This window comes from Pseudophryne corroboree, chromosome 1, assembly GCF_028390025.1.
Source record: "Pseudophryne corroboree isolate aPseCor3 chromosome 1, aPseCor3.hap2, whole genome shotgun sequence".
Taxonomy (NCBI): domain Eukaryota; kingdom Metazoa; phylum Chordata; class Amphibia; order Anura; family Myobatrachidae; genus Pseudophryne; species Pseudophryne corroboree.
This window is the reverse complement of record NC_086444.1, coordinates 696,976,534-696,999,648: the sequence shown is the minus strand read 5'-3', so window position 1 is coordinate 696,999,648 and position 23,115 is coordinate 696,976,534. Positions and strand designations below refer to the sequence as shown.

The following is a 23,115-nucleotide window of genomic DNA, read 5'->3' as shown; positions in this document are numbered from 1 at the left end:
AGGAGCTATATGTGATGTATTTTTAGCCATCTAAGGTGTTTTTATTGCGTCTCAGGGCGCCCCCCCCCCAGCGCCCTGCACCCTCAGTGACCGGAGTGTGAAGTGTGCTGAGAGCAATGGCGCACAGCTGCGGTGCTGTGCGCTACCTTATTGAAGACAGGACGTCTTCTGCCGCCGATTTCCCGGACCTCTTCAGTCTTCTGGCTCTGTAAGGGGGCCGGCGGCGCGGCTCTGGGACCCATCCATGGCTGGGCCTGTGATCGTCCCTCTGGAGCTAATGTCCAGTAGCCTAAGAAGCCCAATCCACTCTGCACGCAGGTGAGTTCGCTTCTTCTCCCCTTAGTCCCTCGGTGCAGTGAGCCTGTTGCCAGCAGGTCTCACTGAAAATAAAAAACCTAAAACTAACTTTTCACTAAGCAGCTCAGGAGAGCCACCTAGTGTGCACCCTTCTCGTTCGGGCACAAAAATCTAACTGAGGCTTGGAGGAGGGTCATAGGGGGAGGAGCCAGTGCACACCAGGTAGTCCTAAAACTTTTACTTTTGTGCCCAGTCTCCTGCGGAGCCGCTATTCCCCATGGTCCTTACGGAGTCCCCAGCATCCACTTAGGACGTTAGAGAAAATACGGTGCTTTCTTTGGCTGTGAGGGAACCTGGGGTAAAAATGTCGACTTCCCAGCTGTCGCTGTGGAAACGAGGTCCGAGAGACCATCCCCAAACAATTCCTCACCCTTGTAAGGCAAAACCTCCATGTGCCTTTTAGAATCCGCATCACCTGTCCACTGCCGAGTCCATAATACTCTCCTGGCAGAAATGGACATTGCATTTATTCTAGATGCCAGACGGCAAATATCCCTCTGTGCATCTCTCATGTATAAGACTACGTCTTTAATATGCTCTATGGTTAGCAATATAGTGTCCCTGTCAAGGGAATCAATATTATCAGACAGGGAATCAGACCACGCAGCTGCAGCACTGCACATCCATGCTGAAGCAATAGCAGGTCTCAGTATAGTACCTGAGTGTGTATCTACAGACTTCAGGATAGCCTCCTGCTTTCTATCCGCAGACTCCTTTAAGGCGGCCGTATCCTGAGACGGTAGTGCCACCTTTTTTGACAAGCGTGTGAGCGCTTTATCCACCCTCGGGGATGTCTCCCAACGTACCCTGTCCTCTGGCGGGAAAGGGTACGCCATTAGTAACTTTTTAGAAATCACTAGTTTTTTATCAGGGGAAGCCCACGCTTCTTCACACACTTCATTTAACTCATCTGAAGGGGGAAAAACCACTGGTTGTTTTTTCTCCCCAAACATAATACCCTTTTTAGTGGTACTTGGGTTGATGTCAGAAATGTGCAACACATTTTTCATTGCCGTAATCATGCAACGGATAGCCCTAGTGGAATGTACATTAGTCTCGTCGTCGTCGACACTGGAGTCAGACTCCGTGTCGACATCTGTGTCTGCCATCTGAGGTAGCGGGCGTTTTTGAGCCCCTGATGGCCTTTGAGACGCCTGGGCAGGCACGGGCTGAGAAGCCGGCTGTCCCACGGCTGTTACGTCATCCAGCCTTTTATGTAAGGAGTTGACACTGTCGGTTAATACCTTCCACATATCCATCCACTCTGGTGTCGACCCCGCAAGGGGTGACATCACATTTATCGGCACCTACTCCGCCTCCACATAAGCCTCCTCATCAAACATGTCGACACAGCCATACCGACACACCGCACACATACAGGGAATGCTCTGACTGAGGACAGGACCCCACAAAGTCCTTTGGGGAGACAGAGAGAGAGTATGCCAGCACACACCACAGCGCTATATAAACAGAGATTTACACTACACAAAGTGATTTTCCCTATAGCAGCTATAATACACAGTATTGCGCCTAAATTTAGTGCCCCCCCTCTCTTTTTTACCCTATTGAGCCTGGAAACTGCAGGAGAGAGCCTGGGGAGCGTCCTTCCAGCGGAGCTGTGAAGAGAAAATGGCGCCAGTGTGCTGAGGGAGATAGCCCCGCCCCTTTTTCGGCGGGCTTCTCCCGCTCTTTATATCAATATTAAGGCAGGGGATTTTTACACATATATAGTTTATGAGACTATATCAGAGCCGTAACTACGTGTGTGCCAGGTGTGCCTGGCACACAGCGCAGTCGCCCTGGGGGCGCAACTGGCCGCATCCCCGTTAATTTACTCAGCGGCATTGTAATGAGTCAAACTGACTCATTACAAGCCGCCAGAGAAGAGCAGCAGCGCCGAAGGCAGGAGAGAAGGACGTGGAGGGAGGGGGAGGAGGGAGCCGCAGCAGCGCACTAATTGGTGGTGGCGCTGCTCAGAGCCGTCCCTCTCTTTCCACTGTGCGACTGTGCGCCCCCTCCCTCTCCCCCAGTGCCTGCAGCATCGTCAGCGGCTCTGCGCCAAAACGGGGACTGTGTGTGCGGGAGCCGGGCGGAGGAGATCCACGGAGGCAGCGGCAGCAGGAGCTGCCCAAACGATACAGAAGACGAAGAGCCAGGAGGTGGAGAGGTAAAACAAGAGACAGGGCTACACAGTTTACCGGCTGGGGTGGACTTGGGCAGCACTGCATAGGGCTGTATAGAGAATATGAATCCCTTCCTCTGCTGTGTTATATATATATATATATATATATATATATATATATATATATATATATATGTGTATATATATATGTATATATATATATCTATATGTATATATATACCCTCACTTGACGCTGGGGACGCTGTCTGCCGTGATGTGTAAAAAGGGGGACGCTGTCTGCCGTAATGTGTAAAAAGGGGACGCTGTCTGCCGTAATGTGTAAAAAGTGGCCGCTGTCTGCTGTAAAGTGTAAAAGGTGGACTCTGTCTGCCGTAATGTGTAAAAGTGGACGCTGTCTGCCGTGATGTGTAAAAAGTGGACGCTGTCTGCCGTGATGTGTAAGAAGGGGGACGCTGTCTGCCGTAATGTGTAAAAAGTGGACGCTGTCTGACGGAAAGTGTAAACAGTGGATGCTGTCTGCCGTGATGCGTAAAAAGTGGACGCTGTCTGCCGTGATGTGTAAAAAGGGGGACGCTGTCTGCCGTAATGTGTAAACAGTGGATGCTGTCTGCCGTGATGTGTAAAAAGTGGACACTGTCTGCCGTAATGTTACCTGGTGTAGTGGCGCTACTGTGTGGCATAATTTGAATAATGGAGACTACTGTGCACCGTAATCTGAATTGGTATTATTGTGTGGCCACACCCCTTCCCTGTGAAGCCACGCCCCTATATTTTTTGCGCGCGCCGACGCTGCGCACTGCCCCTATTTTGCATAATGGAGGGGGGGCGCCGATGCCATTTCTTGCACACAGCGCTAAAATGTCTAGTTACGGCACTGGACTATATTATGTGTTTTTTGCCTTTTTAAGGTAATCTAATTGCCCCCCCCCCCAGCGCCCTGCACCCATCAGTGACCGGAGTATGTGGTGTGCATGGGGCGCAATGGCGCACAGCTGCAGTGCTGTGCGCTACCTTAATGAAGACTGGAGTCTTCAGCCGCCGATTTTCTCCTCGGAATCTTCCGTCTTCTGGCTCTGCAAGGGGGACGGCAGCGCAGCTCCGGGACCGGACGACCGAGGCTGGGCCTGTGTTCGATCCCTCTGGAGCTAATGGTGTCCAGTAGCCTAGAAGCTCAAGCTAGCTGCAAGCAGGTAGGTTCGCTTCTCTCCCCTAAGTCCCTCGTAGCAGTGAGTCTGTTGCCAGCAGATCTCACTGAAAATAAAAAAACCTAATAAATACTTTCTTTACTAAGAGCTCAGGAGAGCCCCTAGTGTGCAACCAGCTCGAGCCGGGCACAGATTCTAACTGAGGTCTGGAGGAGGGGCATAGAGGGAGGAGCCAGTGCACACCAGTACATCTAATTCTTTCTTAGAGTGCCCAGCCTCCTGCGGAGCCCGTCTATTCCCCATGGTCCTTACGGAGTTCCCAGCATCCACTAGGACGTCAGAGAAATACACAGTAGATGTGTGTGCTGTACTGGACTGGCAAAGCCCTGCAGCCGGTCTAATAAAGATTTAGAACAACCCTGCTTTAGTCATCCTCCAGGAAAAACAAACACTTGATTCTGCTCTGATGACATCATAACACATCCTCTCTGAGTAAATAGCTCTGCAGCAACAAAATCATCCGCATCCTTCCTCCTCCCTGACAGTGTCACGTTGTATCCAGGCAACCCCGGAGCCAAGAGCCTCACGTCACATGTCATACAGCGGCCGCCGCAGGGCCTGCCGGGAGCTGTAGTGCAGGGTGCTGGGAGTCCTGTTATTTTTGCCCTGCACTACAGATCCCACCATACATTGCTCGGAGGGTGGGGAAGTGGTCCTGCTGCTGTGCTGGAACTTGAGAAATCGGTGAGCTCAGCAATAATAAAATGTCAATGATCATGGTATAGAAGCGCTTTGCGCCTTCGAAGTGATGTAGAAAGTATGCAGTGTCATATTATTCGGAGCGTATACTTTCATTTGCGATGTACCATTCTCTGCTGTTTATATGAGCGTGCGGAGGCAGCGCAATGGTGCCGCTTGGTCGGTAGTTGATTATCTCCATTTCACTATTTACAATGGCCCTCATTCCGAGTTGATCGCTCGCAAGGCGATTTTAGCAGAGTTACACACGCTAAGCCGCCGCCTACTGGGAGTGAATCTTAGCTTCTTAAAATTGCGACCGATGTATTCGCAATAATGCGATTACTAACTACTTAGCAGTTTCAGAGTAGCTCCAGACTTACTCTGCCTGTGCGATCATTTCAGTGCTTGTCGTTCCTGGTTGACGTCACAAACACACCCAGCGTTCGCCCAGGCACTCCCACCGTTTCTCCGGCCACTCCTGCGTTTTTCCCGGAAACGGTAGCGTTTTCAGCCACACGCCCCTGAAACGCCGTGTTTCCGCCCAGTAACACCCATTTCCTGTCAATCACATTACGATCGCCGGAGCGAAGAAAAAGCCGTGAGTAAAAATACTATCTTCATTGTTAAATTACTTGGCGCAGTCGCAGTGCGAATATTGCGCATGCGTACTAAGCGGAATTTTACTGCGATGCGATGAAATATACCGAGCGAACGACTCGGAATGAGGGCCAATGTCTTTGGGAATTTGACATGGACACATGACAGATGCGTTTTGCTTACACCGGAGCACAACCCTCATGGTCCACATACTGGCTTAACTATCGTTTGAACTAAGAGTACATGACAAAAATGCACATTCGTTATTGCTGAGACATCAATTGTGCTTGTTTCATGACTGAGCTTGCTTAATTAATTAATCTAAAACTGTCCTTTGTACACCAATGCATTAATTAGGCTCATGTCAGCTCAGTCAGGAGACCAGAGCCAAGGTCACAAGGCTACATATTTCTCCTGGGTAATTCAGGTCGTTTTATTTATTTGATTTGGTTAAATATTGTTTGGTAGGTAATTGCATGTATGGCTTGTCCATAATCATGCCACTCCTGAATTAGGGGTCTATTTACTTAGCCTTGGATGGAGATAAAGTCGCTGGAGATAAAGTACCAGCCAGTCGGCTCCTAACTGCTATGCCACAGGCTGGGTTTGTAAAATTACAGTTAGGAACCGATTGGCTGTTACTTTATCTCCATCCAAGGCTTAGTAAATAGACCCTTTAGTCTCAAGCCATCCATAGAGACAAAAGCCTGCCAACACCATTAGCTAAGCGGTCTTACACATACCCTCCCAACATGACCCTCTCCAGGAGGGACACAATGCTCTGCTCCTGCACTTCCCTCTTAATGTATGATTGCCATCACCTGTGCTGAAACACCTTTCTTATCCATTACCCTGTTCCACACAGGTGCCAGCAATCATACATTAAGAGGGAAGTCCAGAAGCAGAGCATTGTGTCCCTCCTGGAGAGGGTCATGTTGGGAGCTGTGAATGGTCACAACTACCATGTACATGTACTACACTACTCATTACCTCTTGCTCCACCTCCTTTCCTCATAAGATTGGTGCGAGACCTTCTCCAACTGGATAACCTGAATGTTGTCTGCATACCCCCTTAAAGCTTAGGCCTCTAGAGCATGAACCCCGTCTGCAGAGTTAGACTTTCCCATAGTTGAATAACAGTACAAAATTTTGAAGCATGTCTTTATCTCCAGACTCAAAATATTCACAATAGAGAAGACATTTTTAGTAACCATCTTTCTCTGACGTCCTAGTGGATGCTGGGGACTCCGTAAGGACCATGGGGAATAGACGGCTCCGCAGGAGACTGGGCACATCTAAAGAAAGATTTAGGACTATCTGGTGTGCACTGGCTCCTCCCCCTATGACCCTCCTCCAAGCCTCAGTTGGATTTCTGTGCCCGGCCGAGCTGGATGCACACTAGGGGCTCTCCTGAGCTCCTAGAAAGAAAGTATAGTTTAGGCTTTTTATTTTACAGTGAGACCTGCTGGCAACAGGCTCACTGCAGCGAGGGACTAAGGGGAGAAGAAGCGAACCTACCTAAGTGGTGGTAGCTTGGGCTTCTTAGGCTACTGGACACCATTAGCTCCAGAGGGATCGCACACAGGACCCGACCTCGTCGTCCGTTCCCGGAGCCGCGCCGCCGTCCCCCTTACAGAGCCAGGAGCAAGAAGGTCCTGAAAATCGGCGGCTGAAGACTTCTGTCTTCTCCAAGGTAGCGCACAGCACTGCAGCTGTGCGCCATTGCTCCTCATGCACACCACACACTTCGGTCACTGATGGGTGCAGGGCGCTGGGGGGGGGGGCGCCCTGAGCAGCAATTTTAACACCTTGGCTGGCAAAACTGACACCATATATAGCCCCAGAGGCTATATAGGTGTAAATTACCCCTGCCAGAATAACCCAAAAAGCGGGAGAAAGCCCGCCGAAAAAGGGGCGGAGCCATCTCCCTCAGCATACTGGCGCCATTTTCCCTCACAGCTCCGCTGGAAGGATCGCTCCCTGGCTCTCCCCTGCAGTCCTGCACTACAGAAAGGGTAAAAAAAGAGAGGGGGAGCACTAAATTTAGGCGCAATATATATATAATACAAGCAGCTATAGGGGAAAACACTCTGTATAGTGATATCCCTCTGTTATATAGCGCTCTGGTGTGTGCTGGCATACTCTCCCTCTGTCTCCCCAAAGGGCTTTGTGGGGTCCTGTCCTCTGTCAGAGCATTCCCTGTGTGCGTGCTGTGTGTCGGTACCGCTGTGTCGACATGTATGATGAGGAAAATGATGTGGAGGCAGAGCAAATGCCTGTAAATGTGTTGTCACCCCCTGAGGGGTCGACACCTGTGTGGATGGACTTATGGAAGGAATTACGTGACAGTGTCAGCTCCTTACATAAAAGGTTTGACGACATAGGACAGCCGGCTACTCAGCTTGTGACTGTTCCAGCGTCTCAAATGTCATCAGGGGCTTTAAAACGCCCGCTACCTCAGATGGCAGACACAGATGTCGACACGGATACCGACTCCAGTGTCGACGACGATGAGACTAGTGTACCCTCCAATAAGGCCACCCGTTACATGATTGAGGCAATGAAAAATGTATTGCACATTTCTGATAGTACCCCAGGTACCACAAAAAAGGGTATTATGTTCGGTGAGAAAAAACTACCAGTAGTTTTTCCTGCATCTGAGGAATTAAATGAGGTGTGTGAGGAAGCCTGGACTTCCCCCGATAAGAAATTGATAATTTCTAAACGGTTATTGGCAGCGTACCCTTTCCCGCCAGAGGATAGGTCACGTTGGGAAACATCCCCTAGGGTAGATAAAGCGCTTACACGTTTATCAAAACAGGTGGCACTACCGTCTCAGGATACGGCCGCCCTAAAGGATCCTGCTGATAGAAAGCAGGAGGCTACCCTAAAAGCTATATATACACGGGCATTATATTGCGACCAGCGATTGCATCAGCATGGATGTGCAGTGCTGCTGCTGCGTGGTCAGATTCCCTGTCGGATAATATTGATACCCTGGATAGGGACAATATTTTGCTGACAGTAGAGCATATAAAAGACGCTGTCTTATACATGCGCGATGCACAGAGGGATATTTGCCGGCTGGCATCAAAAATAAGCGCAATGTCCATTGCCGCCAGAAGGGGGTTATGGACTCGGCAGTGGTCAGGTGATGCCGATTCAAAAAGGCACATGGAAGTTTTGCCTTATAAGGGGGTGGAACTGTTTGGGGATGGTCTTTCAGACCTCGTTTCCACAGCTACGGCTGGGAAATCGACATTTTTGCCACAGGCTACCCCACAGCAAAAGAAAGCACCGTATTATCAAGTACAGTCCTTTCGGCCCCATAAACACAAGAGGGCTCGAGGCGCATCCTTTCTGCCGAGAGGCAAAGGTAGAGGGAAAAAGCTGCAGCATACAGCCAGTTCCCAAGAGCAAAAGTCCTCCCCCGCGTCCGGTAAGTCCACAGCATGACGCTGGGGCTTCACAGGCGGACCCGGGTACGGTGGGGGCCCGTCTCAGAAATTTCAGCACACAGTGGGCTCTCTCACAGGTGGATCCCTGGATCCTTCAAGTAGTATCTCAGGGGTACAGGCTGGAATTCGAGACGTCCCCCCCCTTCCCCGCCGTTTTCTAAAATCTGCCTTACCAGCAACTCCCTCTGCCAGGGAGGCAGTGTTGGTGGCTATCCAAAAACTGTATTCACAGCAAGTGATTGTCAAGGTACCCCTCCTTCAGCAAGGAAAGGGTTACTATTCCACAATGTTTGTGGTACCGAAACCGGACGGTTCGGTGAGACCCATCTTAAATTTAAAATCCTTGAACACGTATATCAGAAAGTTCAAGATGGAATCGCTCAGGGCGGTTATTGCGAGCCTGGACGAGGGGGATTACATGGTCTCTCTGGACATCAAGGATGCCTACCTGCATGTCCCCATTTACCCTCCTCACCAGGAGTACCTCAGATTTGTGGTACAGGACTGTCACTATCAGTTCCAGACGCTGCCGTTTGGGTTATCCACGGCACCGAGGGTCTTTACCAAGGTAATGGCCGAAATGATGATACTCCTTCGCAAGAAGGGAGTTTTAATTATCCCGTACTTGGACGATCTCCTGATAAAGGCGAGGTCCAAGGAACAGTTGGTAGTGGGGGTAGCACTTTCTCGGGAAGTGCTGCAACAGCACGGCTGGATTCTCAATATTCCAAAGTCACAGCTGGTCCCGACGACACGTCTTCTGTTCCTGGGAATGATTCTGGACACAGACCAGAAAAAAGTGTTTCTTCCAGTGGAAAAAGACGAGGAGTTGTCATCTCTAGTCAGAGACCTCCTAAAACCGGGACAGGTGTCGGTACATCAATGCACACGAGTCCTGGGAAAAATGGTAGCTTCGTAAGAAGCAATTCCATTCGGAAGGTTCCACGCAAGGACTTTCCAGTGGGACCTGTTGGACAAATGGTCCGGGTCCCATCTCCAGATGCAACAGCGGAAAACCCTGTCGGCAAGGACCAGGGTGTCGCTGCTGTGGTGGCTGCAGAGGGCTCATCTACAAGAGGGCCGCAGATTTGGAATACAGGACTGGGTCCTGGTGACCACGGATGCCAGCCTTCGGGGCTGGGGTGCAGTCACACAGGGAAGAAATTTCCAAGGACTGTGGTCAAATCAGGAGATTTCGCTTCACATAAATATTCTGGAGCTAAGGGCCATTTACAATGCCCTAAGCCAAGCAAGGCCCCTGCTTCAGAACCAACCGGTACTGATCCAATCAGACAACATCACGGCGGTCGCCCATGTAAACAGACAGGGCGGCAAAAGAAGCAGGAGGGCAATGGCAGAAGCCACAAGGATTCTCCGATGGGCGGAAAATCATGTGTTAGCACTGACAGCATTGTTCATTCCGGGAGTGGACAACTGGGAAGCAGACTTCCTCAGCAGGCACGACCTCCACCTGGGAGAATGGGGACTTCATTCAGAAGTCTTCCAAATGCTGGTAAACCGTTGGGAAAGACCACAGGTGGACATGATGGCGTCCCGCCTCAACAAAAAGCTAAAAAGATATTGCGCCAGGTCAAGGGACCCTCAGGCGATCGCTGTGGACGCTCTAGTAACACCGTGGGTGTACCAGTCGGTTTATGTGTTTCCTCCTCTGCCTCTCATTCCCAAGGTACTGAGAATAATACGAAGGCGAGGAGTGAAAACTATACTCGTGGTTCCGGACTGGCCAAGAAGGGCTTGGTACCCGGAACTTCAAGAGATGCTTTCAGAGGCCTCTGCCGCTCAGACAAGACCTGCTGCAGCAGGGGCCCTGTCTGTTCCAAGACTTGCCGCGGCTACGTTTGACGGCATGGCGGTTGAACACCGGATCCTGAAGGAAAAGGGCATTCCGGAGGAAGTCATCCCTACCCAGATCAAAGCCAGGAAGGATGTCACCGCAAAACATTATCACCGCATTTGGCGGAAATATGTTGCTTGGTGTGAGGCCAGGAAGGCCCCAACGGAGGAATTTCAACTGGGTCGATTCCTGCATTTCCTGCAAGCAGGGGTGACGTTGGGCCTCAAATTGGGGTCCATTAAGGTCCAGATTTCGGCCCTGTCGATTTTCTTCCAGAAAGAACTGGCTTCACTGCCTGAAGTTCAGACTTTTGTCAAAGGAGTTCTGCATATTCAGCCTCCTTTTGTGTCCCCAGTGGCACCTTGGGATCTCAATGTGGTTTTGGAGTTCCTGAAATCACATTGGTTTGAACCACTTAAGACTGTGGATTTGAAATATCTCACGTGGAAAGTGGTCATGCTGTTGGCCCTGGCTTCGGCCAGGCGTGTGTCAGAATTGGCGGCTTTGTCCTATAAAAGCCCTTATCTGATTTTCCATATGGATAGGGCAGAGTTGAGGACTCGTCCTCAGTTTCTCCCGAAGGTGGTATCAGCGTTTCACTTGAACCGGCCTATTGTGGTGCCTGCGGCTACTAGGAACTTGGAGGATTCCAAGTTACTGGACGTAGTCAGGGCCCTGAAAATTTATGTTTCCAGGACGGCTGGAGTCAGGAAAACTGACTCGCTGTTTATCCTGTATGCACCCAACAAACTGGGTGCTCCTGCTTCTAAGCAGACTATCGCGCGCTGGATTTGTAGCACTATTCAGCTGGCGCATTCTGCGGTGGGACTACCGCAGCCTAAATCTGTAAAAGCCCATTCCACAAGGAAGGTGGGCTCATCTTGGGCGGCTGCCCGAGGGGTCTCGGCTTTACAACTTTGCCGAGCTGCTACTTGGTCAGGGGCAAACACGTTTGCAAAATTCTACAAATTTGATACCCTGGCTGAGGAGGACCTGGAGTTCTCTCATTCGGTGTTGCAGAGTCATCCGCACTCTCCCGCCCGTTTGGGAGCTTTGGTATAATCCCCATGGTCCTTACGGAGTCCCCAGCATCCACTAGGACGTCAGAGAAAATAAGAATTTACTCACCGGTAATTCTATTTCTCGTAGTCCGTAGTGGATGCTGGGTGCCCATCCCAAGTGCGGATTGTCTGCAATACTTGTAAATAGTTATTGTTACACAAATCGGGTTGTTATTGCGAGCCATCTGTTCAGAGGCTCCGTTGTTATCATACTGTTAACCGGGGTTCCTATCACGAGTTATACGGTGTGATTGGTGTGGCTGGTATGAGTCTTACCCGGGATTCAAAATCCTTCCTTATTGTGTCAGCTCTTCGGGGCACAGTGTCCTAACTGAGGCTTTTAGGAGGGTCATAGGGGGAGGAGCCAGTGCACACCAGATAGTCCTAAATCTTTCTTTAGATGTGCCCAGTCTCCTGTGGAGCCGTCTATTCCCCATGGTCCTTACGGAGTCCCCAGCATCCACTACGGACTACGAGAAATAGAATTACCGGTGAGTAAATTCTTATTATAATTTTTGGAAACGTTTATATATGTTGTAATGACGTTGGCGCTTTGGAATATTCTTTGGCTTGTAACATTGTGGGACATTATCAATTAGCCCTGTGGTTAATTTCTGCGCCGGCCCGATCCAATTGGCGGGGAATCACCCGTGCATGAATCCCCGATAGTGTTCTATTTTCTCGCAACTTCAGGAGCTGCAAGGAAAAATCAGTGACAAAAAGGCACAATTGGAGGTTCACCTGCGGGGATAACCCACAGCTTACATGAAATCCGTGAGTTTCTGGTATGCGGTTGTTAGGTCAACAGTCAGTAGGTCGGCGACTATTTGTTCACATGGTTCAAAGGTTGCCGTTGACAAAAGGTTGACACAGGAAAAGGTCGACATGAGTCGTCGTCCCCCCCACCCCCATTTAAAAAAAAAAATCATACTTTACGATCCACATGGAATACGATTGGGAAATGTATCCTGCCCGAAGCAATCCAGGTGAGGGGACATGGTGCCCTAATTGGGGTTCCCGCAGATTTTACGGAGAAAACGACACCATAAACAGTATTAAAAAAACTCATGTTGATCTATTCCTGTGTCTACCTTTTTCATGTCGACCAGAAGTGGTCGACCTAGCGACTGTTGTCCTAGACGGAGTTGACCCAATGACCCACACACATGGGGTAATCCCTGATATTAGGTGCAGGGAAAAGGCTATTCAATTGAATATTCTTTCACTGTGCAGCGCAGTTATTAGCGGTGTGTGTGATGTGAGACACATGTGCCTACTGGTAACGTATTGCATGGTTGATCGTAATTTATACTGTGCCCGTGAGAGGAGCTGGCTTTATTTCAATTGTCACTTTTATATGCTTGGTGTTTTTATTGTGTTGGTTAATGAAGGCTAGAAATTTATTTTTCAGCAGTTGTGTAACTGACAGATGAAGTGCATCCCAATAAAACAAATCCTGATCTCCAGAGTAGGACTTAGAAAGTTTCTCAGCTGCGAGAAAAGGGCTGAGCTCCCTTCTATAATGTTATGATCTCATCCTGCAAAATTACATCTTTGTAGTATGGGGGTCATTCCGAGTTGTTCGCTCGCAAGCTGCTTTTAGCAGCTTTGCACACGCTAAGCCGCCGCCTACTGGGAGTGAATCTTAGCATATCAAAATTGCGAACGAAAGATTAGCAGAATTGCGAATAGACACTACTTAGCAGTTTCTGAGTAGCTTCAAACTTACTCGGCATCTGCGATCAGTTCAGTGCTTGTCGTTCCTGGTTTGACGTCACAAACACACCCAGCGTTCGCCCAGACACTCCCCCGTTTCTCCAGCCACTCCCGCGTTTTTCCCGGAAACGGTAGCGTTTTTTCGCACACTCCCATAATACGGCCTGTTTCCGCCCAGAAACACCCACTTCCTGTCAATCACACTCCGATCACCAGAACGGAAAAAAAAAACTCGTAATGCCGTGAGTAAAATTCCTAACTGCATAGCAAATTTACTTGGCGCAGTCGCACTGCGGACATTGCGCATGCGCATTAGCAACTAATCGCTCCGTTGCGAAAAAAAAATACCGAGCGAACAACTCGGAATGACCCCCTATGTTCGTATAAAAGTAAGTGTATTCAACAAGCCAGTCCACTGATCTGCCAATCTGGTCCCATTGGACGGTGTAATTTTTGCATAGGCACTGCCATCTTGGCACATGAACACATACAAATTCCAACAAAAGTAGGAACAGTTGTGGTAGATTAGGCATGTTACAGAATGTAACTCCTAGCTCAATTGCTCATGGTAACTGTCTTTATCTGTGTGTTTTTAGGTGTTCCAGCTCTTTGTATACACTACAACACAATGGCAGGTATGAATTTTTCACTTATGTTTAATAAAGTGTTTACTTGGTTAGTAATGCATTAGCAATGACTCCTAGCAGCATGAACATACCCTACAGCAGGGTTCGGCAATTTAGCTTCTTTGGAACTAAGCATCTTTTATTGCCCGGTCACAGTTTTAGCATGCCCTAACAGCAAAGACATGGCATGCTGGGAAGTGTAGTCCCACAGTAGCTAGCATGCCACAGGTTTTTTACCCCTGCCCTACGGATTTGTATAAGTGATCACAACAACTAGAATTAGGCAGGTACCCTCATGATTTACCTTTACATATGCCCTTTAAATGCCCCGCAGTCCTTCCCACATGCCTCTTATATGCTCATAGACCTGCCACCAATGGGATTACCCACTGCCTCCCATATCTCAATACATTACCAGGTATGCATCAATTAACTACACAGCCAACAAAGGCAGTTTTTCCGACTTGGCGGAATAATTGAATAGACCCCTAAGATGGGAGATCGATTTAAGATGGGATGTTGCCCATAGCAACCAATCCGATTCTACTTCTCATTTATCTAGCACCTTCTATAAGAGAGTACCTGGAATTTGATTGGTTGCTATGGGCAACATCCCATCAGATTCTACGTCTCATTTATCTAGCACCTTCTACAAGAGAGTACCTGGAATTTGATTGGTTGCTATGGGCAACATCCCATCTTAAATAGAACTCACATCTTAATTTACCCCACTGTCCATCTTTCTCCCAGGTATTACACTTGATCATCAGTGACAGTACATCAGCATCCTCACTGCCATTAATCATTGCCCCCTGGAGTTTGATCACTCCACCGCTGCAATCTCCCAAACTGGATTTTTTCTTTTTGACAGAGCAAGTACTAAAGGACCAGCTCAGTTTCCAACAACAAATCCTTCCCCACTATATTCATTAAAAGGCATGCTAATCATCTAAAATGTGATCACTCTTATATAATGGGATGCAGTTAAAATGCCGGCTGTCAGGATCCAAGTGTTCAGGAGCACAACGCTGGAATCCTGACAGCTGGTGAAATACTGACACACGAAATCCCACCTGCAGCCTGGTATACCCACTTGGTTGGGGAGTCCACGCCACCAACTGAGTGGGAATGTAACCTGTGGAATGCGAAGCGAGCCACTGGACCAGAGCGTGGAGAGCGCAACGAGCTTGCGAGGGTACTTGCTGCCAGGATTCCGGCAGACGGGATACCGCTGTCGGTATACTGACAGCCGACATCCTGTCTGCCGGTAAAGCAAACTGGACCCTATGTAATAAACTTACTTGAATTTATATAGAAGAATACATATTTTAGAAGCATTGTCTTCATGAAAAATGACTTCCCCCTCCTGCTCTCATATCCACCTGGGCTTACTTTGCCCCACACCTACTCAACTCAGATAAAATACATTCCTGCTGGTACCCCTGCTACTCAGATTCACATTCTGCAGTTAACTCAAATCCCTACAGATGCACCTGCACTAGCTTTCATTCATTCCGCTATCCCAGAAACATCATGGGAATGCAGAAAATGGTAGGTCTTCATTCCTCTTGAAACACATGGTTCTAATTCACTATTTTGCTAGTTGGTGGAGGGAGGAGTGTTAACAGAGAGATGTGTTTATTATAATTGAAAATTGCTTGAAAACACTTATTATCCCAGAAACTTTGTGTGAATATAGATAGAAAAAATGCAGTTGTGGGCCTTCAGTAAAATAACTCGAAAATGTTTAATACAGAACAATTTAATCTAAGTTCAGGATGTTTAGATTTAATCAAACAAACACCTGCAAGTATGGTATAGACCAGTGTTTCCCAAATCCAGTCCTCAGGACACAGCGCATGGGTTCCAGGTCTCCTCGCCGAATCACAAGTGAAATAACAAGAAACACGTGTGGATCCTGGTGAGGGAACTCCGACGCTGTGGGGACCCTGTCTATGGTGACAGAAGTCCAGGCTGGCAGTGCCCAGTGCTGGTTACCCTAAAAAAAAGGGATGACCCACATGTCATTTTTTCCCCCACCCCCAGATTTTATTGGGCTGAACAAACCATGTGTAAGTACTGTCTTTTCCTGGAAGGAAAATAAAGTGCAAATAAAGTAAAATACACATTTACATTATACTTTTTTTTGTTGTTGTCTTTTTAGTATATAGTGATTCTAGCACTTTTATTTCTACAGTGTTTGTTTAGTTTATGCATCTTTTGGATTGGTAGGTGATTTAAGGGGGTATTTATCAAAACTTGAAGAGAGAGAAAATTGTGAGAGATAAGTACCAACCAATCAGCTCCTTACTGTCATTTCTCTAACGTCCTAAGTGGATGCTGGGGACTCCGTCAGGACCATGGGGTTTAGCGGCTCCGCAGGAGACAGGGCACAATAATAAAAGCTTTAGGATCAGGTGGTGTGCACTGGCTCCTCCCCCTATGACCCTCCTCCAAGCCTCAGTTAGATTTTTGTGCCCGGCCGAGAAGGGTGCAATCTAGGTGGCTCTCCTGAGCTGCTTAGAATAAAAGTTTAAGTTAGGTTTTTTATTTTCAGTGAGTCCTGCTGGCAACAGGCTCACTGCTACGAGGGACTTAGGGGAGAGAAGTAAACTCACCTGCGTGCAGGATGGATTTGCTTCTTAGGCTACTGGACACCATTAGCTCCAGAGGGAGTCGGAACACAGGTCTCACCCTGGGGTTCGTCCCGGAGCCGTGCCGCCGACCCCCCTTGCAGATGCCGAAGTTGAAGAGGTCCAGAGGTCCAGAAACAGGCGGCAGAAGACTTTCAGTCTTCATAAGGTAGCGCACAGCACTGCAGCTGTGCGCCATTGTTGTCAGCACACTTCATACCAGCGGTCACTGAGGGTGCAGGGCGCTGGGGGGGGCGCCCTGGGCAGCAATGTATTATACCTTTTTTATGGCTAAAATACATCACATATAGCCCTTGAGGCTATATGGATGTATTTAACCCCTGCCAGATCTCACAAACTCCGGGAGAAGAGCCCGCCGTTTTAGGGGGCGGGGCCTATTCTCCTCAGCACACGGCGCCATTTTCCTGCTCAGCTCTGCTGTGAGGAAGGCTCCCAGGCTCTCCCCTGCACTGCACTACAGAAACAGGGTTAAAACAGAGAGGGGGGGCACTTATTTGGCGATATGATTACATATGTGAAAATGCTATAAGGGAAAACACTTGTATAAGGGGTTGTCCCTGTATAATTATAGCGTTTTTGGTGTGTGCTGGCAAACTCTCCCTCTGTCTCCCCAAAGAGCTAGTGGGGTCCTGTCCTCTATCAGAGCATTCCCTGTGTGTGTGCTGTGTGTCGGTACGTGTGTGTCGACATGTAGGAGGACGATGTTGGTGAGGAGGCGGAGCAAATTGCCTGTATTGGTGATGTCACTCTCTAGGGAGTCGACACCGGAATGGATGGCTTATTTAGGAATTACGTGATAATGTCAACACGATGCAAGGTCGGTTGACGACATGAGACGGCCGGCAAACAAATTAGTACCTGTCCAGGCGTCTCAGACACCGTCAGGGGCTTGTAAAAACGCCCATTTACCTCAGTTGGTCGACACAGACACGGACACTGACTTCAGTGTCGACGGTGAAGAAACAAACGTATTTTCCTTTAGGGCCACACGTTACATGTTAAGGGCAATGAAGGAGGTGTTACATATTTCTGATACTACAAGTACCACAAATAAGGGTATTATGTAGGGTGGGAATAATCTACTTGTAGTTTTTCCTGAATCAGATAAATTAAAGTGTGTGATGATACGTGGGTTTCCTCCGATAGAAAATTATTGGAGGTATACCCTTTCCCGCCAGAAGTGAGGGCGAGTTGGGAAACACACCTTAGGGTGGATAAGGCGCTCACACGCTTATAAAAACAAGTGGCGTTACCGTCTCCAGATACGGCCGCCCTCAAAGAGCCAGCTGATAGGAAGCTGAAAAATATCCTAAAAAGTATATACACACATACTGGTGTTATACTACGACCAGCAATCGCCTCAGCCTGGATGTGCAGCGCTGGGGGGGCTTGGTCGGATTTCCTGACTGAAAATATTGATACCCTTGACAGGAACAATATTTTATTGACTATAGAGCATTTTAAGGATGCATTTCTATATATGCGAGATGCGCAGAGGGATATTTGCATTCTGGCATCAAGAGTAGATGTGATGTCCATATCTGCCAGACGATGTTTATAGACACGACAGTGGTCAGGTGATGCAGATTCCAGACGGCACATGAAAGTATTGCCGTATAAAGAGGCGGTCCATCGGACCTGGTGGCCATGGCAACAGCTGGAAAATCCACTTTTGTTACCCCAAGTCACATCTCAGCAGAAAAGGACACAGTCTTTTCAGTCTTAGTCCTTTCGTACCCATAAAGGCAGGCGGGCAAAAGGCCAGTCATATCTGCCCAGGGTTAGAGGAAAGGGAAGAAGACTGCAGCAGGCAGCCCATTCCCAGGAACAGAAGTCCTCCACAGCTTCTGCCAAGTCCGCAGCATGACGCTGGGGCCATACAAGCGGACTCAGGTGCGGTGGGGGGTCATCTCAAGAGTTTCAGCACGCAGTGGGCTCACTCGCAAGTGGACTCCTGGATCCTACACGTAGTATCCCAGGTGTACATTGGAAATTCGAGACGTCTTCCCCTCACAAGTTCCTGAAGTCTGCTTTACCAACGTCTCCCTCCGACAGGGAGGCAGTATTGGAAAAAAATTCACAGGCTGTATTCCCAGCAGGTGATAATCAAAGTACCCCTCCTACAACAAGGGAAGGGGTATTATTCCACACTATATTGTGGTACTGAAGCCAAACGGCTCGGTGAGATCTAAAAGATTTGAACAATTACATACAAGGGTTCAAATCAAGATGGAGTCACTCAGAGCAGTGATAGCGAACCAGGACGATATGGTGTCACTGGATATCAGGGACGCTTACCTACATGTCCAAATTTTGCCCTTCTCACCAAGGGTATCTCAGGTTCGTGGTACAGAACTGTCACTATCAGTTCAGACGCTGCCGTTTGGATTGTCCACGGCACCCCGGGTCTTTACCATGGTAATGGCCGAAATGATGATTCTTCCTAAAAGAAATATGGACGCTTTCCTGATAAGGGCAAGGTCCTGAGAACAGTTGGCGGTCGGAGTAGCACTATCTCAAGTAGTTCTACGACAGCACGAGTGGATTCTAAATATTCCAAAATCGCAGCTTTTTCCGACGACACGTCTAATGTTCCTAGGAATGATTCTGGACACAGTCCAGAAAAGGATGTTTTCTCCCGGAGAAGAAGACCAGGGAGTTATCCGAGCTAGTCAGGAACCTCCTAAAACCAGGAAAAGTATCAGTGCATCATTGCACAAAGGTCCTGTGAAAAATGGTGGTTTCTTACAAAGCGATCCCATTCGGTAGATTTCACGCAAGAACCTTTCAGTGGAATCTGCTGGGAAAATGGTCCGGATCGCATCTTCAGATGCATCAGCGGATAACCCTGTCTCCAAGGACAAGGGTGTTTTCTTCTGCGGTGGCTGCAGAGTGCTCATCTATGAAAGGGCCGCAGATTCGACATTCAGGACTGGGTCCTGGTGACCACGGATGCCAGCCTGAGTGGCTGGGGAGCAGTCACACAAGGAAAAAATTTCCAGGGAGTGTGATCAAGTCTGGAGACTTCTCTCCACATAAATATACTGGAGCTAAGGGCAATTTACAAGGCTCTAAGCTTAGCAAGACCTCTGCTTCAAGGTCAGCCGGTATTGATCCAGTGGGACAACATCACGGCAGTCGCCCACGTAAACAGACAGGGCGGCACATGAAGCAGGAGGGAAATGGCAGAAACTGCAAGGATTCTTCGCTGGGCGAAAAATCATGTGATAACACTCTCAGCAGTGTTAATTCCGGGAGTGGAAAACTGGGAAGCAAACTTCCTCAGCAGGCATAACCTCCACCCGGGAGAGTGGGGACTTCAGCGGGAAGTCTTCCACATGATTGTAAACCGTTGGGAAAAACCAAAGGTGGACATGATGGCGTCCCGCCTGAACAAAAAACTAGACAAATATTGCGCCAGGTCAAGGGACCCTCAGGCAATAGTGGTGGACGCTCTGGTAACACTGTGGGTGTACCAGTCAGGGTATGTGTTCCCTCCTATGCATCTCATACCAAAAGTACTGAGAATCATAAGAAGGAGATGAGTAAGAACGATACTCGTGGTTCCGGATGGGTCAAGAAGGACTCGGTACCCGGAACTTCAAGAGATGCTCACGGAAGAACCGTGGCCTCTACCTTAAGAAAGGACCTGCTCCAGCAGGGGCCTTGTCTGTTCCAAGACTTACCGCGGCTGCGTTTGACGGCATGGCAGTTGAACGCCGGATCCTGAAAGGGCATTCCAGATGAAGTCATCCCTACCCTGGTCGAAGCCAGGAAGGATGTAACCGCAAAACATTTTCACCGCATTTGGCGAAAATATGTTGCGTGGTGTGAGACCAAGAAGGTCCCTACAGAGGAATTCCAACTGGGTCGTTTCCTACATTTCCTGAAAACAGGACTGTCTATGGGCCTAAAATTAGGGTCCATTAAGGTTCAAATTTCGACCCTGTCAAATTTCTTCCAGAAAGAACTGGCTTCAGTGCCTGAAGTTCAGACGTTTGTAAAAGGGGTACTGCATATACAGCCTCCTTTTGTGCCCCCAGTGGCACCTTGGGATCTCAATGTTGTTTTGAGTTTCCTAAAGTCACATTGGTTTGATCCACTCACCACTGTGGAATTAAAATATTTCACATGGAAGGTGAAGATTCTATTAGCCCTGGCTTCAGCCAGGCGTGTGTCAGAATGGGCGGCTTTATCATATAAAAGCCCTTACTTAATTTTTCATTCTGACAGGGCAGAATTGAGGACTCGTCCTCAATTTCTCCTTAAGGTGTTTTCTGTTTTTCACATGAACCAACCTATTGTGGTACCTGCGGCTACTAGGGACTTGGAGGACTCCAAGTTACTTGACGTTGTCAGGGCCCTGAAAATATATGTTTCCAGGACGACTGGAGTCAGAAAATCTGACTCGCTGTTTAGCCTGTATGCACCCAACAAGATGGGTGTTCCTGCTTCTAAGCAGACGATTGCTCGCTGGATTTGTAGTACAATTCAGCTTGCACATTCTGTGGCAGGCTTGCCACAGCCAAAATCAGTAAAAGCCCATTCCACAAGGAAGTGGGCTCATCTTGGGCGGCTGCCCGAGGGGTCTCGGCTTTACAACTTTGCCGAGCTGCTACTTGGTCAGGGGCACACCCTGACTGAGGAGGACCTGGAGTTCTCTCATTCGGTGCTGCAGAGTCATCCGCACTCTCCCGCCCGTTTGGGAGCTTTGGTATAATCCCCATGGTCCTGACGGAGTCCCCAGCATCCACTTAGGACGTTAGAGAAAATAAGAATTTACTTACCGATAATTCTATTTCTCGTAGTCCGTAGTGGATGCTGGGCGCCCATCCCAAGTGCGGATTGTCTGCAATACTTGTACATAGTTATTGTTACAAAAATCGGGTTATTCTTGTTGTGAGCCATCTTTTCAGAGGCTCCTTCGTTGTTATCATACTGTTAACTGGGTTCAGATCACAGGTTGTACGGTGTGATTGGTGTGGCTGGTATGAGTCTTACCCGGGATTCAATATCCTTCCTTATTATGCACGCTCGTCCGGGCACAGTATCCTAACTGAGGCTTGGAGGAGGGTCATAGGGGGAGGAGCCAGTGCACACCACCTGATCCTAAAGCTTTTATTATTGTGCCCTGTCTCCTGCGGAGCCGCTAAACCCCATGGTCCTGACGGAGTCCCCAGCATCCACTACGGACTACGAGAAATAGAATTATCGGTAAGTAAATTCTTATTTTTTCAAACACAACCTGTAATATGTAAGACAAAAGCTGATTGGCTATCTCTCACAATTTTATTAGCGAAGCAAAACAACCTTAAAATAATTTCTTATTATGTACATACAGTAATCCATGTGGGTTTTTTTTTTGACTGTTTTTATAAATGGCTCCCAGCACATGACTTAGGTCTTCAAGATCTGCTGAATTAAACCATTTATTTGTCAAATGTTCTAATGTTAGGTGAAATGGGGTGGAGTGGTGGGTTTGTGTCACTACTGTTTTGTTATAGATCCCCGTCGGCAAAGTTAAACATCCAACAGGGTGAAGTAGAAAGGAAAGAGCTACAGCTGTAGCCATGCTCATCTTTGCTGCAGCATGCTTTAACACTGCTTACTGCATGGCATGCCAGGCTGCAACTATGCGCAGCCGGAGATTGCTCCATTAATTCCCAATGGAATTAATACAGCACTTGCCGGCTGTGAATAGTCACAGGCCGGCGTGCCATGCAGCATCCTGCATCGCAACAAGTTAAGCGTGACTACATCTGTATTAGAGAAAATCTATTTAAGGTGTAAGCATTTTGCCAAACGTAGTATTCCCCCTAGTTAGGCATGCGTGCCCAGTGTGTGCACCCATTAGTACCGGTTAAGCTGCGCAAAATGGCTAAACCCATGGTTTGAGCGCCCAAACCATGTTGTTTTAGCACATTTCAGCTCATACCTCAGGAGACCGCGAGCTGAAATGTGTCCCCCCAGGCAGTATGTGCGCTGAACGGGTCAACAATTGAATTGTTCCATTGGGCACCATCTAGTGGAAGCTGTGGTGAGCAACAATTGAATCAGCCTCGTGATCTCCTGACCAGGGGTGCCTCCCATGGGGTATACCAAGGTGACCATGAAACTAAATTTATGAGGCGCGTTACATTTCGTGTAATTTGTGTTTGCACAATTAATAATGAGCTCTATTTCTCTGTGCATGTGATCATTGCATCTTTGCAAGAGCACAAGGTATTTGGATGAAAATAGGTTGGGTCAAGGTTGAATTTTTAAGGGGTTAATTCAGATCTGATTGCTGGGCAGCGATTTTTGCAGCACTGCATTCAGATAGTCGCTGCCTACAGGGGGAGTGTATTTTCGCTGTGCAAGTGTGCGAACGCATGTGTAGCAGAGCTGTACAAACTAATTTTGTGCAGTCTCTGCGCAGGCCAGAACTTACTCAGCCGCTGCGATCACATCAGCCTGTTTGGGACCGAATTTGAGATCAGACACCCTCCCTTCCAATGCTTGGTTCCGTCTGCATTTTTCCAGACTCTCCCTGAAAACGGTCAGTTGCCACCCACAAACACCCTCGTCCTGTCAATCTCCTTGCAAACGTTGACTGGCGATCCACTTTGCAGCCATCCGTCGCGCCTGAGCATTGTGGTGCATGCGCAGTTCGGATCTGATCGCCTGCTGTGCGAAAACGCACAGCAACAATCAGATCTGAATTACTCCCTAAGTCTGATACAGATGTTGTATAAAATGAAATTTCAATCGGGAGATAATGTA

The 23,115-nt window shown here is 48.4% G+C and overlaps 1 protein-coding gene across 2 annotated transcripts in view; it reads left to right on the top strand.

Annotated features, from left to right (window-relative positions):
* Positions 1–4,242: 4,242 nt before the first annotated feature.
* Positions 4,243–23,115, top strand: part of SCAMP4 (secretory carrier membrane protein 4) — a 61,149-nt gene continuing 42,276 nt past the window's right edge. Inside the window, exons 1-2 of one of the 2 annotated variants that reach the window (XM_063914811.1) lie at positions 4,243–4,389; positions 13,670–13,708. In XM_063914811.1, coding sequence (XP_063770881.1) covers positions 13,702–13,708 — 7 coding nt within the window. In that variant the 5' untranslated portion in view covers positions 4,243–4,389; positions 13,670–13,701. Of the gene's footprint in view, positions 4,390–5,080; positions 5,402–13,669; positions 13,709–23,115 lie in introns of those variants that run through there. The other variant, XM_063914812.1, reaches the window with a different exon arrangement.